General features: G+C 45.2%; 1 protein-coding gene across 2 annotated transcripts in view; it reads left to right on the top strand.

Annotated features, from left to right (window-relative positions):
* Positions 1-17,589, top strand: part of PPP2R3C (protein phosphatase 2 regulatory subunit B''gamma) — a 91,775-nt gene that overhangs the window by 69,329 nt on the left and 4,857 nt on the right. For both annotated transcript variants that reach the window (XM_085627440.1, XM_085627439.1), the window contains 3 exons: positions 7,886-8,022; positions 8,536-8,673; positions 10,317-10,376. In XM_085627440.1, coding sequence (XP_085483566.1) covers positions 7,886-8,022; positions 8,536-8,673; positions 10,317-10,376 — 335 coding nt within the window. The remainder of the gene's footprint in view (positions 1-7,885; positions 8,023-8,535; positions 8,674-10,316; positions 10,377-17,589) is intronic.

Here is a 17,589-nt window from a genome sequence, read left to right as displayed (position 1 = left end):
AGTTTTAAAGAAAGGTCTAACGTTCTGTCCAACTGCCGAATTTGATATGGTACAAACAAGAATTGATTTGTTTAAATCTATAAGGAAACTGAAACTTCAAAAAATCTTCATAGTACATCCAAGAATGGAGAGGATTGATGAAAGACAAGATAATCCAGAGAAACTATCAGGAAATGATTTAGAGACCCTATTGATCTTACAATCTATGGCACTAACGCAGGCAGAAACAACTGATGTGACAACAACAAGCTTAGAAATAGCGGGGTAACCCAAATCAGAAACCCCAGTAATCTAAAACGGAAATCTAAAATGCTACCAAATACTCAACATGATGCCATAGATGTTTTTAATGAGGCTATACTTATGGATTTACAGAAACTGACAAAACCATCATATGGGGACAAGAAAAGATGTTCCAACATTTCAAGAAGGGAGTGGGAGGCCATAAAATCATTGAAGACCGACCCAAAGATTGAAATCAAACCTTCTGATAAAGAGGGAAATGTGGTGGTATTCAATAAAGAACTTTATGAGCAAGAAGCCCTGAGACAGCTGACAGACACAAATTGCTATGAAGTGATCAAAAAAGCAGAATATGTAAAATGTACAGTGGATAACCAAAACATCTTAGAAGGTTGGAAAAACGAAGGAATGCTAAATGAGGAAGAATTTTTATTTCTACAATGTGAATCACCAGTTATACCAACCTTTTATCATCTTCCCAAAATCCATAAGGATGCAATAAACCCTCCGGGAAGACCGATAGTGTCTTCTATTGGCAGTCTCCTGGAAAATACCTCAAGATTTATTGACACTTTTTTAGCCCCACTCGTGAAGGATTTGGCATCATATGTGAAAGATACACAGGACTTTTTAAGACTCATGGACAACATAATGTGGGAACCAGAAATGCTTCTGATCACATTAGATGTGACCAATTTATACACATGCATACGCCACGAAGATGGCATTTCAGCCACAAAATGGTTTTTAGATAAAAAGCCATTGAAATATCACAAACATAATGAAATGTTGTTAGACATGATAAAGTTCTGTTTGTATAACAACATCTTTCTTTTCTCAGGTAAACTTTATAGACAAAAAAGAGGGACCGCGATGGGCACGTGCTTGGCCCCCAGTTACGCAAATTTATTTGTGGGCTGGTGGGAGAAGCACGTGGCCTGGGGCGATACCCATGAACACTGGATGGACAAGATCATGATGTGGACAAGATATATAGACGACCTCTTTGTCGTTTGGCGTGGAGACCGCTCCTCGGCTGAGGAGTATGTGGCCGCGCTGAATGACAACGAGTGTAATCTTAGATTCATTAGTACGATTAGTGCGACTTCTGTCAACTACCTGGACCTAGAAGTTTTTGTGGGAAACATGATTTTACAAACACGGCTATACAGAAAGCCCACGGCAGGTAACGCCGTATTACATGCAACAAGTCACCATCCTAGGAGTCTAGTACGAAGTATCCCTTTTGGTGAGCTTCTTCGCCTGAAACGTAATTGTTCGGACGTGGGAGACTACCAAGGGGCCAAAGATGAAGCCGTGGCTAGGTTCAAGAGTAGAGGCTACTCAGATAATGTTCTGAGGGACGCTACGGAAAAGGCAGCAAAGGTGGACAGAAAAAATCTACTGACAGTAAAACCAAAAATGAAAAAAGATTAACTTGCCAGAATGATTACAGATTTTAATCTCAAATCAGGGGAATTGGTGCACATTTTTAACAAAAATTGGCACATCTTAAAAACAGATAACATCTTAAAAAGACATCTCCCTGATCATCCATCTATCACCTATAGACGCTGCCAATCACTTGGGGATCATCTTGTCCATAGTCATTTCTCCAATCCATCGCAATCTCGAAAAACCATAAATGTTAAGGGCTTTTAGCCTTGCCTTCATTGCAAAGCTTGCAAGAACAGCAAGAAGGTATTCACATATAAAGGAAGGCCAGATGACACAAGACCAACAAGGGAAATTAAAAGATTTCTGAATTGCAACTCTGATTTCACTGTATATTGCTTAGAATGCCCATGAATGAAACAATACATTGGTAGCACTATTCATCCCACCAAAAAGCGAATATTAGAACATATGCGCGCAATCACAAATAAAGATAGAACATACCCTGTGGAGCGACATTTCGAACAATACCATCAAAGTAATAGGGATTTGTTAACCTTCTACTGTATAGACCAAGTAGATAGAAAAGAGAGAGGTGGAGACAGTGAAGACACTTAGGATCTTAGAATCCAAATTTATTATTGATCTCCAAACGAAAACACCCCTAGGACTAAATAATGATGAAGAACTGTGGGTACACTTTTAAAGAAAAGGATTAAGATCCAATACAGTGAAACCAGATGAGGAAGAGAGAGAGAAGACAAGAAAATAAAAAACTGAAAAGAACAAGAAACAAGAGATATGAGGATATAGTTAGAAGTTAAGATCTTGTGTCAGTATTATCCTCATAAAGAATGACACTATACAAACATAAATTTAAGATGAAAATCAGAATATTTTGGTCCAATTGCTCCTATACCGATACTGGGACATTAGCCCATTCAGGGCAAAATAGAAAAATAAACAACAGCAAAAACATGGGAGAAACACAAGGAGGATGGTATTGGTCAAAACTTTATTAAAATGCATTAAAATGAATTAATTTGATGATAAAAACATAATCTGTGTGCTAACATCAGTAAGACCATAATCAGAAACCTTGTTGAATTAAATTTACAACAAATCTATATTTATCTCCATGGAATGCATAACCTGTTATCTTATTTTAATTTAATTTTTTCATTATTGCACATTGCACTTTCTCAAAACGACATTTGAATGAATTGTACTTCATGTAACATGTTATAAGATGGCCGCCCCATTTGAGTAATGTACTGTAGTCCATCTTCTTTGTTTACATGGATCTCGTGAAACGTCACAATATGAAAATGTCGTTTGCTTTGCACAGAAACCTGACATTGACAAAGCCGCGAGGCGAAACGCGTCTGTTAGGGGGGTTGAGGGGTCCAGATTAAAGCACTTTTGCAAAAGGGAATACCAGCGTGCTCTCTTTATTCAGCATTCAAATTGTGCTAATAGTGCTGTAATATATATATATAGATAAATAGATATATATTCACACTCGCTCACTTTGGATTCCGTCGAGCACTGCAGTATTCTTCGCACAAACGGGCATGAACCACGATATCTGTGCAAATATTCTTTTTTATTCAAACTGCCATTACATGTTTCGGCATCTGAGCCTTGATCACATGACTATATAAATATATTGATGTGATCAAGGCCGCATGTCTGGCGGCCGAAACGCGTCATTTGGACATTTGATGCTGGAATAAATCATCACTAACTATCAACTTTGCCTGCGTAGTCTGTTTCCTGTTGTTACGCCATTCATGTGGATGGCTGTAGCTCTGGGATCCTTTTGTGATATATATATATATATACATATACACACATATAAATATACACACAGTCATACATTTGAGGTTAGCAGATTTAGAGTGTCGCTGGTGTTGAGGGTGCTCTATACAGGAGTTGCTTTCCACCTAAACTTGAGAAGTACCCACAGTTCTCTGGTTCTTTTTTGCATAATTTATGCGTCACTCTATGCCTGTAAGGGTATCGTTTTGAGATATATATATATATATATTCACTTAAAAAACCATAGGTTTCACACACGTTATAGTTAGGAATTAGCATTTAAAAAACCTTGCAAATTCACTTAAAAAACCATAGGTTTCACACAGGTTATAGTTAGGTGGACATTTCACTCGTAAAAAACAATGAAATTCCCCCGTTATAGTTAGTTCAGATAACTATAACTCGCACGCCTGCAATCCACTGCTCATGACGTCACACATTACATCACTCATGACATGGTCAATGGCATCACTCATGACATCATCCTTGTGATAGAGTGGCGATCGCGCGAGTTATAGTTATCTGAACTAACTATAACGGGGGAATTTCATTGGTTTTTTACGAGTGAAATGTCCACCTAACTATAACCTGTGTGAAACCTATGGTTTTTTAAGTGAATTTGCAAGGTTTTTTAAATGCTAATTCCTAACTATAACGTGTGTGAAACCTATGGTTTTTTAAGTGAATTTGTACGGTTTTTTAAATGCTAAGTTATGTATTTATTTATTTTTTTCAAGGTTTTTCACCGTGCGCGCACCGTGCGTATAGATATTTATATGCTTTTAAATGCTATTTTCTCAGGAAATAATGAACAGATTGACACCAGACCTGCAAAAGGCACTTCCCTGACCTGAGGACTACCTCTCTGCCAAATTTCAAGTAATTCTGTTCAGCCGTTCGGGCTGTACCTTCGACTAAAGGTCCTATGGAAAAATGCATGGGGAAAACGCTTTTTGGGACCCCCCTTTTTTCTCGGCCCCCCCTTGACGAATCACCCCGAGACTTTCAGGGTAGGAGCTGAGCGGAACGCCCCATTAGTTTTGAAAATTTCGCGAGGCGCCAAAGTTATTCAAAATAGAATTTTCAGATTTCCTATGGAAACACAGTCCTAACTATAACTATCTACTGGCGACCGCCAGTAGAAAAAAAAAATATATATATATATATATATATATATTCACTGAAAAAACCATAGGTTTCACACAAGTTATAGTTAGCTGTACATTTCACTCGTAAAAAAACAATGAAATTCCCCCGTTATAGTTAGTGCAGGCAACTATAACTCACGCGACCGCAATCCTCTGCTGATGCTAATACTGTATTTAGACACTTATTTGCCCATGTCTTCTTCCATTAAATTTTAGCTATACATATATTACAAATATTTTTTTTTCATAAAGACACATATGTCATCAGCAGAGGATTGCGGTCGCGTGAGTTATAGTTGCCTGCACTAACTATAACGGGGGAATTTCATTGGTTTTTTACGAGTGAAATGTACAGCTAACTATAACTTGTGTGAAACCTATGGTTTTTTCAGTGAATTTGCAAGGTTTTTTAAATGCTAATTCCTAACTATAACGTGTGTGAAACCTATGGTTTTTTCAGTGAATTTGTACGGTTTTTTAAATGCTAAGTTACTTTACGCCATTCGTGGCGTGCGCGCCCAGTTAACGCAGTTCGTTCCGTGCGCGCACGGTGCGCTTCGCGCACAGTGAGCACGCGGTGCGCTTCGCGCACCGCGCGCCCACTTTACGCAGTTAGTGCCGTGCACGCACGGTGGTCACGCGGTGCGCTGCGCGCACCACGTGCCCACGTTACGCGGGATGGGCCATGTACGCACGATGCGCTTCGCGCACCGTGCGCACATGGGGGACATATTATGTGCTTCGTTGTGAATGATATTCATTTTTAGTTTCCAAGAAATATATATGCCATGCACAAATGGTGCCCTTCGGGCACCATTTGCACACGGGGTGGGGAAAGTGTGGTTAATCTTTTTTTTTTTTTTTTTAATAATTTTAACCGTACGCGTACGGTAAGCGTAATCGGCAATTTTACGCAGTTAGTGCCGTGCACGCACGGTGGTCACGCGGTGCGCTGCACGCACCGCGTGCCCACGTTACACGGGATGGGCCATGTACGCACGTTGCGCTTCGCGCACCCTGCGCACATGGGGGACATATTATGTGCTTCCTTGTAAAAGGTATTCTTTTTTATTTTCGTTGGAATTTATAGGCCATGCACAAATGGTGCCCTTGGGGCACCATTTGCACACGGGGTGGGGAAAGTGTGGATAATTTTTTTTTTTTAATAATTTTAACCGTACGCGTACGGTAAGCGTAATCGGCGATTTTTCGAAAATAATTAAAATTGTTTTTTTGGCCTTGGGGGTTTTTGGGGGACACCTATATCGATGCTGGGTGGTTAAGAACTAAATATACTACCCCTTTAGATGTTTTTTGACTTTGTTTATGCTGCCCCCCTCAGAGTGCGAGAGAGAAAATGGCGGCCGCCGCTTCCTGGTTTCGACCGATTCGAATGTTTACTTAGATCGAACAGCCAATCAGAATCGCGCTCGCGCACGTCACCGTACGCGTACGGTAAGCGCACCGTAAGCTGGCTCAGATATATATATATTGATTTAAAGGCTATTTTCTCAGAATCTACTGAACAGATTTACACCAAACCTACAAAAGGCACTTCCTTGACCTGTAGACTACCTCTCTGCCAAATTTCAAGGAACTCTATTCAGCCGTTCGGGCTGTAGCTGTGTCTAAAGGTCCTATGGAAAAATGCATGGGAAAAACGCGTTTTGGGACCCCCCTTTTATCTCAGCCCCCGCTTGACGAATCCCCCCGAGACTTTCAGGGTAGGAGCGGAGCGCAGCGCCCCACCTATTTTGAAAATTTCGCGAGGATTCGTCGACCGGCGCCAAAGTTATTCAAAATAGAATGTTGCGGTTTTCCTATGGAAACAGGGTCCTAACTATAACTACCTACTGGCGACCGCCAGTAGGTAATATATATATATATATATATATATATATATATATATCCCACTCTTATTTTTACTTGACATTTGTATAGTGTACTGATGTCACTTTGGTGGCTGTGTACCATTCGTTGGCTGGTGATCTCGCTTTCTAGATTCCAATAACCTCACATCATAGCCCAGTATAGTGACAGGCTAGGGGGCTCGAGCTGATGAGGACAAGTCCTGTGGTTATCAGTTAAGCGCTGCAGGACAGGTCTAGAAACGCAGCAGCCTGAGATGGTTGTGGGAATTGTCCCTTATAGGTGCTGCAGTCCTGCGCCACTGCTGCGATTTCTGTCTCACGGCCATCCCTAGAAGTGGTTTTACATTTTCATGGCATTTGAGAGGTAGTCATTAACTTTGACTGATGTTGGGTGGGCAGCTATAAAGATAAAATCGGATTCAACCACGGTGACTGTGTAGCTCCATGTAATGTGGACCGGAGAATAGTGACAGGTCAACGCTGTGGCATGGTCATTGGGTGCTGCTGCCTGGGGAGTGGTCTGTGATCTGAGGAAAGGTGTCACTAAGGATTCTCAAGTTAAGCACCACATTTGTGAGAGGCCAGGATTGCCCTGAGGTACAGAGAATTACAAATGACTCTTGAATCTTGCCTTTACTGCTTTCGCAATCCCCCTACAGCTGTTTTTTACTGGCTTCCAATTCAAGGGCCGTCTCAGTGTGTGCAGCTTACTGTTGGTTCAGCAGTGGCATCTGCAGTAGTGTCCCTATTCATAGTGGATGACACTCCAGGTTGTACCGATGTCTGGGAGATAGCTGCATTAAGCTAGTCCATCAAACAAGCTTCTCATGACCACGTACACTCTCTGGAACACCCACCTCATCATAACGCCTTCTGCTACCTCTCCAGGTAAATACATGGGGCCCCTTAAGCTAATGTAAGCACCAGTCTGCACTAAACTATACTGCACTGCTATAGCCACTAGTCTGCACTACACAGGGCCATTGTAGACAGATGAAAGCTTCGGTCTTAACTGCACAGTACTAGTGGAAACTGAAGGGGCTGTCCTTCTGTGTTGGAACATGCCTTCATCTGGTATCAGTGTAGCATGGTGTGGTGGGGGCGCACATGTTGCATAGGGCCCCTTCAAACGTCCAAGGAGATGCAAAGACAGGCTTCAAGTTCAGAGCACAATTCTATAGAGCGCTGTCTTTTGAGATGTATTTTCACTTGTATTTTATGTCACAGGCCCCTTTTCCTTGTATTTAACCCCACAATCCCTTTTTAACTACACTCCAGCACAGAGACTTCTTTTCCTCAGATGTAACCCGTCGTACAGAGAGGACACATTTGAAATAACTTGCATGAAGATTTCCCTGCATGTGATGTCTGCCGAGTGCTCCATGCTTAAAACCATTTGCCTTTCAGGACAATACTTGAACCTCGACAAGGACCACAACGGGATGCTGAGCAAGGAAGAACTGTCCCGGTATGGTACTGGCACACTCACCAACGTCTTCTTGGACAGAGTCTTCCAAGAGTGCCTCACCTATGATGGTGAAATGGTGAGTGTCTTGGAGGCTGTCTTTTCCCTGGTCAAGAGAGGGGTGTGTGAACAGAGACTGTGAAATGATTCCTCCTTTATAGGGTATGTGGTAGATGGAGCGAGTAGAGCTGCATGGGGCACAGAGCGACAGGGTTGCATGCATCTCAGGCACATGAGCATGCCTGTGGTGGCGAGCGATTGGGCTGCATGTAGCTCAGGCAGACGAAGATGCGTGTGGTGGAGAGCGGCAGGTCTGCATGCAGCGGAGGCAGATGAGGATGTATGTGGTGGAGCATGATGAGGCTGCTTGCGGTGAAGTCGGTCTGTCATTGAGGTCACTGTGCATGTGTGTAAAGTGATGGGTCAATGCGTGTTAGTGTGAGTTTAGTTTGTGTGCTGTGGTGTTGCATGGTGCTCAATGCACTGTCACTCCTGTGGAGTGTTGAGTGAGAGGGCCCGACGTGTGCTGCTGCTTGAAACACCCTCAAACGGAGGTTGAACTGCATGTGATAAGTCTTGTGGTATGTTGCAGGACTATAAAACCTATCTGGACTTCGTGCTGGCTCTGGAGAACAGAAAGGAGCCGGCCGCTTTGCAGTACATCTTCAAATTGCTCGACATCGAGAACAAGGGTCATCTGAATGTCTTCTCACTCAACTACTTTTTCAGGGTGAGTTTATTTGGAGGGCTGGCAGTAAAGGGTTTTCTGCAACATTAACCTGGGCAAAACCTTCACTCAATATTGGAGCCTGGTAACTTGAGCGTACCAGACCTTCCTGAGTTCATGGATACACATGTACATGTTTCCTAGATGAAGCCACTCTGCTTCATGGTCTGTGGCATCCAATCTGTCACTCACCAGTGCCCTGGCATGGGTGATTTTCAGCAGTTTACCCCTAATTGTGGAAACCATGTGATTGCTGTAGTGTACCCAACTGACTGGATACCCTGTATAATACAGTTTAAGTCACCCATTTCTTGGTATTCACATAGTCCCTACAAATATTTACCCAAGGCTCTTCCTGCAGGTCCCAGCCTGGTTATACAGAGTGGACATTTCACTGCTCAACAGCCATCAGCGTTACTTTAGGAAAAGGAAACATATAGTTTTTTGTTTCCTCCAAATAAATATTTCCTCGCTTTCGGTCATGGTGAAAACGTGCTAAGGATCTAGGCTGGGGTTGTTGTCTTCCACTGTAATATTGATCTTCTTGGAGAGGCTATCATTTCTGGAAAGGGAAGGCAGTGAGAGACTGGTTATGCCTGGCATTCCTCATCTGCAGAGAAATGGGCAAAGAAAATTGGCCTGGGGTGTCTTATCTGCAGAAAATGTGCAGACTTCATGGCTCTTGCAATATTTCACTGCAGGGAGTTGAGCAGAGTGGGTGGGGCAGGTGGTGTCTATCTGCAAATTGTGTTCCTACTGAATTGGCTCAGGGCTCTTGCCATTAATATTTCTTTATTGAGGTTTTATGAGATACAGCGCAAGGAACTGAATACGAGTTTAGAGAAATTAAGGAAGAAGAGTGTCAGGGGATGGAGGGACAAGGAGGAATCATGAACATGGGCCAGCGCAGCACTGTAAGAGAACGTCAATTGAAGAGAATATCCTGTGGAGAAATGGTAGGACTTAAACTTCTTCAGTTACAGCACGGTTGGTTCTTCTCTTATGACAAACGGTACAGAACTCCACTACATGAGCTTAGGCACAGCGGAACAGCACCCGCCAGTGTCTGTGCAGTTTAGTAACTTATAACAAGGTCGTGATTTCAAGCCTTGGGTGACATGCTGATGACTGCCGAGGTCTTATGTTGTAGTTAAGTTACACCAGAGTTGTCCATGGTCTTATGGATGACACCGTTTTATATTTGCTGCTAAGGTACATTTAAAGTTAATGTACGTTTCTTTGAGGCTGGCCTTTTGAGGGTGTTTACCAATATGGCTGCGTCGTTTTGGACCTGCCGGAGCTAGGAGATAGGAATAGCCATGAAACTCCTGTATGAAGCACAAGCATAATCCAGCTCTATGCCATCTGTGAGAACTGGATAGTTTGGAAAGGTGTGAGGTTCTTGTGTGGAGGAGGTTGGGGCGACTGGAGGTGTGTGGGGTCCTTATTTGCACAAATAGACTGCGTGGTCCTTCTGATTCTTCTCTCTGGTCGGGGACTAGACTGATACCTGGTCATGCTTTCCCTTTCTAGATCAGTTCTCCTGTACTAAGGGTTATAGGTTCTACATTAGTATTCTCGTGTCCGAAGGAGATACCTGTTAGCCAAAGACCCTCTGTTTAGTGCTGTTCTTTCTCACACATTAGGCGATCCAGGAGCAGATGAAGGTGCATAGCCAGGAGCCTGTCTCGTTCCAGGATGTGAAGGTGAGTCCTGTCCTCCTCAAACTGAACACTGATCCCAAGCTCTGTTTAGTAAAGTTCAGGAGTCCTACATGTTTTTGGAGCATGAACTGGTAAAATATGCATGATCCCATAATTCATCTTGCTGACTGAAAATATTCAGATTTTTTAAAACCCAGGTACAGGGTCTCAACTCAATAGCATGTCTGCAATCAGACAGAACATTGTCTAGACCTCCATATATCTAACACCATCTTCAGATTTATTGTTTCCCCGTTGTGGTCGGATTGGAATTAGAACAGGTTTTAAAGCATTGCATGTTCTGAAGAAATTGAAGCCGTGAGCTTCTAACACCTGTGCTTGTGGATGGGGTCAGTGCCCTCATTTTATTATTCAGGGTGGCAGTTTTGAGGGCGTGGAATCAGGGGTAGGCAGTACCTAGAAAATGATGGTTAAACATTTTTTTTTTTCTGAATCTGTTTGTTTTTTGGGGGAGTTGGGGCACTGCCCTCAGCATTTCCTCAGGTGGTGGTGGCCCCTTTAGCTTTGTCCAGGATACAGCAGGTAGTTTTGAAACCATGACAGGCTCTAAATCTACAACCGATGAGAGAGGGACGAGCCAAATTAGAGTACTATGTTAACCTGTGGCTCAGGACTATGGCCGTGCCCTGCGAGTCCCAACGTCTGGTTGCACACAGCACCAACTTTAGTCATGGAAGGCCCATAAAAGTGTACATGTTTCTGTTCTCCTGGAATTCAAGTGTCCCTGATCCAACTCCAAAGTGCCAACATTTTTATGCTAAAACTGTGAGATATCCTAATTGGCACTAGGGTGCCCAGATGTTCATCCCATCTGCTGTGCCAGTGGGCGAATTATGACATTAATTCTTATAACTTGTTTTTATATTCTGCCTTATGCCACAGCTTCTTTTTGTTTCCTAAGGACTTTAAATAGATATTATTACTGCTACCCAATTTATAACTCTCAGAGAGGTGAAAGGCTGATTCAGCCTCACCGGACTTGAACTTGTGACCTGCACATCACATCACATCACATGACAACATTGAGCACTCTACTCTTGCAGATCAAAAAACCTCTCTGGCTGCTTGTGTTCCTCTACAAAGGGGCTGTGGCCTTCTAATTCAGGTGGGGCTCACCATGGTGCAGGACCATCGCTGCTTTACTCGTGGTTGTTCCCTTTCTTTCATGGCATATGCAAGCAAACACAAGGCCATGGGATATTGTCAGAGCAAGTCGACAGGTTCATTAGATTACTAATTTTTATGCCATTTCGTTGTCTAAAGTAAAGGTGACAAAGAACGAGAGCAGCTTACAAGAGCGGCCCACGTTCTTTCTTCGCAGAGATTAAGGAATGTTCTATTTACTTCAAGCACTAAAAAGTGACATTTAAAATTGTCTGATACCGAATACCCCCAACCAACAATTGCCTGCTCGTCAAATTAGAAACGTATTCCAAGAACGGACATTCATTAAGTGGAATTTAGAAGTCATTGGTGATTTCATAGCAGAAGATGCGCAGGATCAGGCCTGGCAGGAGGAAGATGAACAAGACTGTGAATAGAAAAGGTCCATCGACTGGAACAAAAGAGTATTTGAGAATTCATTGGTGGTTGAAGGGTGCGGCTATGAGCCCACATGGCAGACGCAAACCTTATTGGCTGTAAATGGAGTCCTTGCAATGAGATGGATAAATCCCTTTAGAGTGGGCTTCTGCATTGATGTCTGACCTGAAAAGAAGCAGCGGGCAGTGGCGAGTTGAATGCTGACTCCCATTCTAGGGATGGTGGAGGCAGATTTGCACTTACTGTTCCACAGTAGCGTACACCACTTCATATTGGATGGATGCTCAAAGGTTTTGAAACACATTTTGCTCTCTACTTCGTCCAAGACTTGCGCCGTCTAATACCTCTTCTCCTTCTATGACTTTGAGCGGTGCTGCACCTCTGATTTTGAGCAGACGTTCAGTGCAAAAATGCAGAATGAGACCTGTCATACGGTTCCAGGTGACAGAAGCGCAAAGAGCTCAGCATCTATAAAGGTCCTCTGAACTGGGATTGTGCACCAAAACTTGTATCTCTTTTTCTATCCACCTGCACCTACCCCTCCAGAGGTCACAGGATGTCAAGGAATTATGGGTGAAAGACAAAGGGTTAGAGTGGTGAGAGAAGCCTATCAGAAGAACCAGAGCTCTGGTGGGTAGAACATGCACTGGGAGGTGCCACGGCAGTGTGGTTAACTGGAGGATGGCGGTGCTGCCGTCCAAAGGCTTGGAGATAGAGTATCTGCGAGATACACGTTACCGTAGGTAAGTAACTCGTTTGTTACTCCTAATCAAAACTGAAGTATTCTTGAGGAAACCAGAATAAGCAATCACGTATTATTAGTGTTATCGATTTGTATATTGGATTACTTTCTGACGCCGAATCTTCAAAGGGCTACAGTAAATGTTGTACTCTTTAAATCTGGATTTGGTGCAGCAACAGTTACCTACCTTGGGCATATGGTTACACGCCATGGTTGCAACTCAAGCCACTGTGCACCCAAGTATGCCTCTGCAGTCTTCAAGTTCTTTTCAAATGTATACCTGTCCTGTTTACAGAAATGAATCTTTTTGGGGTGAATGAGGTCAGTGGTTTGATCCTGCACAGTGCACCTTGTTTTCACTTCCCTAAACTCAGATTAGAATGGAATTCAGTTGACTGGATTCCTCCCTCGTTGCCATATCACATGCCTATTTCTCGGTGGCGCCATTCCAAATATGCACAAGAAAAAGATTAATGGCATGCCTGTGGCAGGGACTCAATTCTAACATGGAAAGTGTTCAAATCTGGGCTACGGAGTAAGAAAAAGACTAGATCTTTATGTAATCCGTGTTTGAAAACCGGACCTACCACATAGCTAGTTTAAAGCGCATTAAAATGAACTGGGAAAATAAAAAAGCTGATTACAGCAGACTGCTAAGAAGGTGCCCAGACTTGTGTTTCTTCAGCTCATATGAGCTTGATGTCTCGCAACCGCATCGAATGTCTTCACTTTCTTTAACAACAGAAATCAGAATAAGACGGGTCTGAGGTCATTGAGGGAATGCGGTAAAAGCAGAGGAACAAAACACAAACAACAGGACACACTGGACGCAGCTCCGAGTATTGATCCCTGGCATGTGTTGGACGCAGCTCTAAGCATTGATCCCTGGCATGTGTTGGACGCAGCTCCAAGCATTGATCCCTGGCATGTGTTGGATGCAGCTCCAAGCATTGATCCCTGGCATGTGTTGGATGAAGCTCCAAGCATTGATCCCTGGCATGTGTTGGATGCAGCTCCAAGCATTGATCCCTGGCATGTGTTGGATGCAGCTCCAGGCATTGATCCCTGGCATGTGTTGGATGCAGCTCCGAGCATTGATCCCTGGCATGTGTTGGATGCAGCTCCAAGCATTGATCCCTGGCATGTGTTGGATGCAGCTCAAGCATTGATCCCTGGCATGTGCTGAATGCAGCTCCAAGCATTGATCCCTGGCGTGTGTTGGATGCAGCTCCAAGCATTGATCCCTGGCGTGTGTTGGATGCAGCTCCAAGCATTGATCCCTGGCATGTGTTGGATGCAGCTCCAAGCATTGATCCCTGGCATGTGTTGGATGCAGCTCCAAGCATTGATCCCTGGCATGTGGAAGGCTCTTGTATAATGATCATTCCTAAGACTTGGAATAAGAAGTTGCACTGAAGTCCATACGTTTGTCTCCACGGTCATGATGTGCAACATTTGAGATCCTCTACATTGCGATGATTTGAATTAATTATGCAACACTTTGAATTTTATGTGAACCATTTGTGGCCTAGTTGAAGATGAATGTGAAGAGGAGGAACACCGACGCAGCTCCAGTTTTGGAAATTAATGCTATATGTGCACAGACCCTGTCCAACCCACCGGCGGGGCAGACGCGGACAGATGTCCTCTGCTGCGTCTGTGTCCAGAATCACAGCTCTGCCTGCTGCCACCAGTGCTTGATTTGAGCCGTTGGGCTCAATAGCACTTATTGCTGGGGATTGAAATGCATTTTTCCGCATCAGACATTTACAGAGAAAAAGCGAGAGAAAAACACACAAAGGGGAAAGACTGAGGAAGAGAAACCTGGAAAAACGTCTCAGAGAGAACGGAGAAGCCTGCAAGAGAGTAAAAAGGGTTAGGAAGTGGTTTTTAATGTATTAAAGAGGCATGAGGTAGATTCAAAGCTATGTTATTCAGTGCACCCCCCATTTAATTGCACTGGCTACAGGCTTCTGAAAAGAGCTTTGGTCTTCGTAACTTGCTCTTTTACAAATTAAGCACATACTGCCCCATTAAGAAGAGTGACCCAGGGCCATGAAAGGCCAGCGTCTACAATCCCAGATCAACAATCATTCATGTATTTACCAGGGTCCTATGCCTCAGAGCCAGCTAACTCAGCCACACCACAAGTTGGCAACCCACCTTAGAGAACAATCCGAAAGAGCGGTCTCTGAGCACTCTAACTGAGCCCAAGAATACATAGATGTGGCAATACACGTCACTCCAAGATGGCATAATATCTTACTGTGGTTTGAAACAAGGCGTATAGACTGCAGACGGAGACTGACGGACACAGATAAAACCTGGAATCCAGAGATCCACCGGTAGTGTGAACTGTGGAAAGTAGATATCTATAGACACTGTTTCTATGCTGGCACGCGTCCGGATTGCCAGTGACACGGATTTTCCCACATTTTGTGAGTAAATGGAAGATTTCTGCAAGAAAACATAAGCAAAATTGACTTAATTCTTGGGGCAATACTTAAAACAGCAAAGAGGAAACAACTTTCATTCTGCATCTGTCTTAGTGCAGACTAGCCCATGCCTGCTTGCGTGTCTATCTCCAGAGCCAAGGCTGGAGATTTCTTTCTTCTTAAATGAAGTGGGACTCAAAATGGCCCAGTGTGTTCAAGCGGGGGACAAGAGGGAAACAATATTTTACCAACTCTGAAAGTTGAATATCACAACATAGTTGGTTTCCCTATTAAAGTAGTACAGACGCCCCTCTTCCTTGGACACAGATCACAAGAGTTGCAGAGCTACAGGCCCCATATTTGCCACATCTCCCTGGCATCCAAAGAGATGTGATGAAAAGGCCATATCTGATAGAGACTACCAGCCGCAGATTCCTTAACGTAGAATTATCCCCAGGCGTGAGACTGGACCCGGAAAACTTTCTTGCCCAGCATCTCTGCGCGCCGGGGGGCGGCACCAAGCGACTCCGCCCTGACGTCTTCCGCGGGCGTGACATCAGCGAGGTCACATAAGCCCCACCCCCGCGCACTGATGTAAGTTTCCTTCTTTTCCGCGTGCCACGCGGATCTGGATCGTGTCACTGGCCTGTTTTCAGGCCCTCTTTTTACGCTTTGCGTTTCTTTTTCGAGAGCAGTGTGCGGATGCCTTCGGGTTTTAAGATGTGCTCGTATTGCGCACGCCAGATGTCGGCAACGGACCCTCACCCCATTTGCATGTGGTATTTGGGGGAGCACCATGACTCCACGGACTGCGAGGCTTGTCAGCAGATGAAGCCGAAGTCCCGGCGGGAGCGCCGAATGAAGCTCCTTTCTGCACTCATGTCCAGGTCAGTGTCGTCGCCACGCCTGTCCCCCGCGGAAGGATCCAGGACCCGCCGCTTCCGTCTCCGACATCGTCCGCCTCAGAGGTCGCAGGGGCGTCGCTAGCCAGTTGGTAAGTGCCGCAGCTTGTTCCCAAGCTCGATCTCCGCCCTGTGGGGGGCGCAGGTGCTTTGCGGGTTGGGCGGCCTCAAGCGTCGCCACCCTACCACAGGCTCCCCACTCGTCGGTCCAGCCTTCTCCTGTCCGCGCTTGGCAGTTTCTTCCTCCGGTTGGGCTGGGGGATGGCCGGCTTAGTTTACAGCCGTCTCCCACGGAGGAATTGCTCTCCCCTCCGCGTTGTCCTATGGAGGAGAGTGCTGCCTTCGTGCGGGCGGTCTCCACAGCCGCTGAGATTTTGCGCATGGGCGACCCGGCTACCCATTTCCCCGTGGACCATTTACTGGAGGTTCTCCATCAGGGCTCTGGTGGTCGGGAGCTGCTTCTTCCTTTTGAAGCTTCACTTCATAATTCTCTCTTGGGAGCCTGGGGGCGTCCTGCCACGGGGGACCTGGTGCCCCAGTCGCTTCTGCACCGCCACCGTCCTGCTCCGCATGATCCTGTCTGCCTTTCCTTCCAGCCTTCTACCAGGGGCCCTTTTCTGCAGACTGCCTTTCCTTCTTTGCCCTCAGTGTTGTCTCCTCCGTCATGGGAGGCCCGGTGGTTGGATTCGTGCGGGCGTAACATCTTCGCTTCCTCCAGTGCTGCCTTGCGGGCGCTCAACACACTTTGCGTGTTGGCCAGAGCCACTTCCTGCTTGTGGGATTGTGGCCCTCCGTCGCCATGCTTGGTTGAGGGACAGTGTCTTTCCCGAGAATGTTCGGGAGCGTCTGGTTGACCTCCCTTTTGATGGCACTCTTTTGTTTCATGCCCCGGCTGATTCTGCTATTCAGCGGTTCCTTGCGGGGCTTCGTCCTCCTCCTCCTCCTCCCCCTCAGTAAACCTGGATGTTGCTCCTCTGTTGTGCCCTGGGAGGTGTTCTCCCCTTGTTCTTCTGGGGTCTAGTGTTTGGCAGCCCCAGTTGCGTGTTCTGTCTGGTTGGTGTGCATTCAGGGCCTTTCAGTTGGCCCTTTGGTGCTCTTGGCTGCTGGTCCGGCCCGTTTTTTGATGTGTGGTTTTGGCTGTTGGTAAAGCCGTGTAGGTCCTGTGGTTAGGCCTTCTGTGTCTTCTTTATTGGCTGATTGACAAGCCGTCAGCGGTTTTCCCGTAGGTCTTTCTGTTTGTACTCTGCTGCGGAGATTTTTCCTAAGAGGTGTTCCCATGTTTTCTTGGGACGTAACATGCCCTATGTGGGGTAATTGTAGCTATTACATAGCTCTATCATGTGCTGGGGAGGTATAGTTGCCCTATTCGGGCTCCTTGCTCTCCGTGGCGTCACGGTATGTCACAGGTGCAATCTTCTTGCCAATTGTCTTGAGGCAGCTTGCATTGCGCCCAGGTCCGTCCTTCTCCTGTTCGCCACGTCGCTTGACCAGTCTGGCCTGCTGTCTGCAGCATCGTGTTGTGGCGGTTCTGCACTTCTGTTGTTTCGGCTTGGTCATCTGTCTGGTGTTCCAGA

Source organism: Triturus cristatus, chromosome 9 (assembly GCF_964204655.1).
Source record: "Triturus cristatus chromosome 9, aTriCri1.1, whole genome shotgun sequence".
Taxonomy (NCBI): Eukaryota; Metazoa; Chordata; class Amphibia; order Caudata; family Salamandridae; genus Triturus; species Triturus cristatus.
This window is presented reverse-complemented; position numbering and strand designations above follow the sequence as displayed.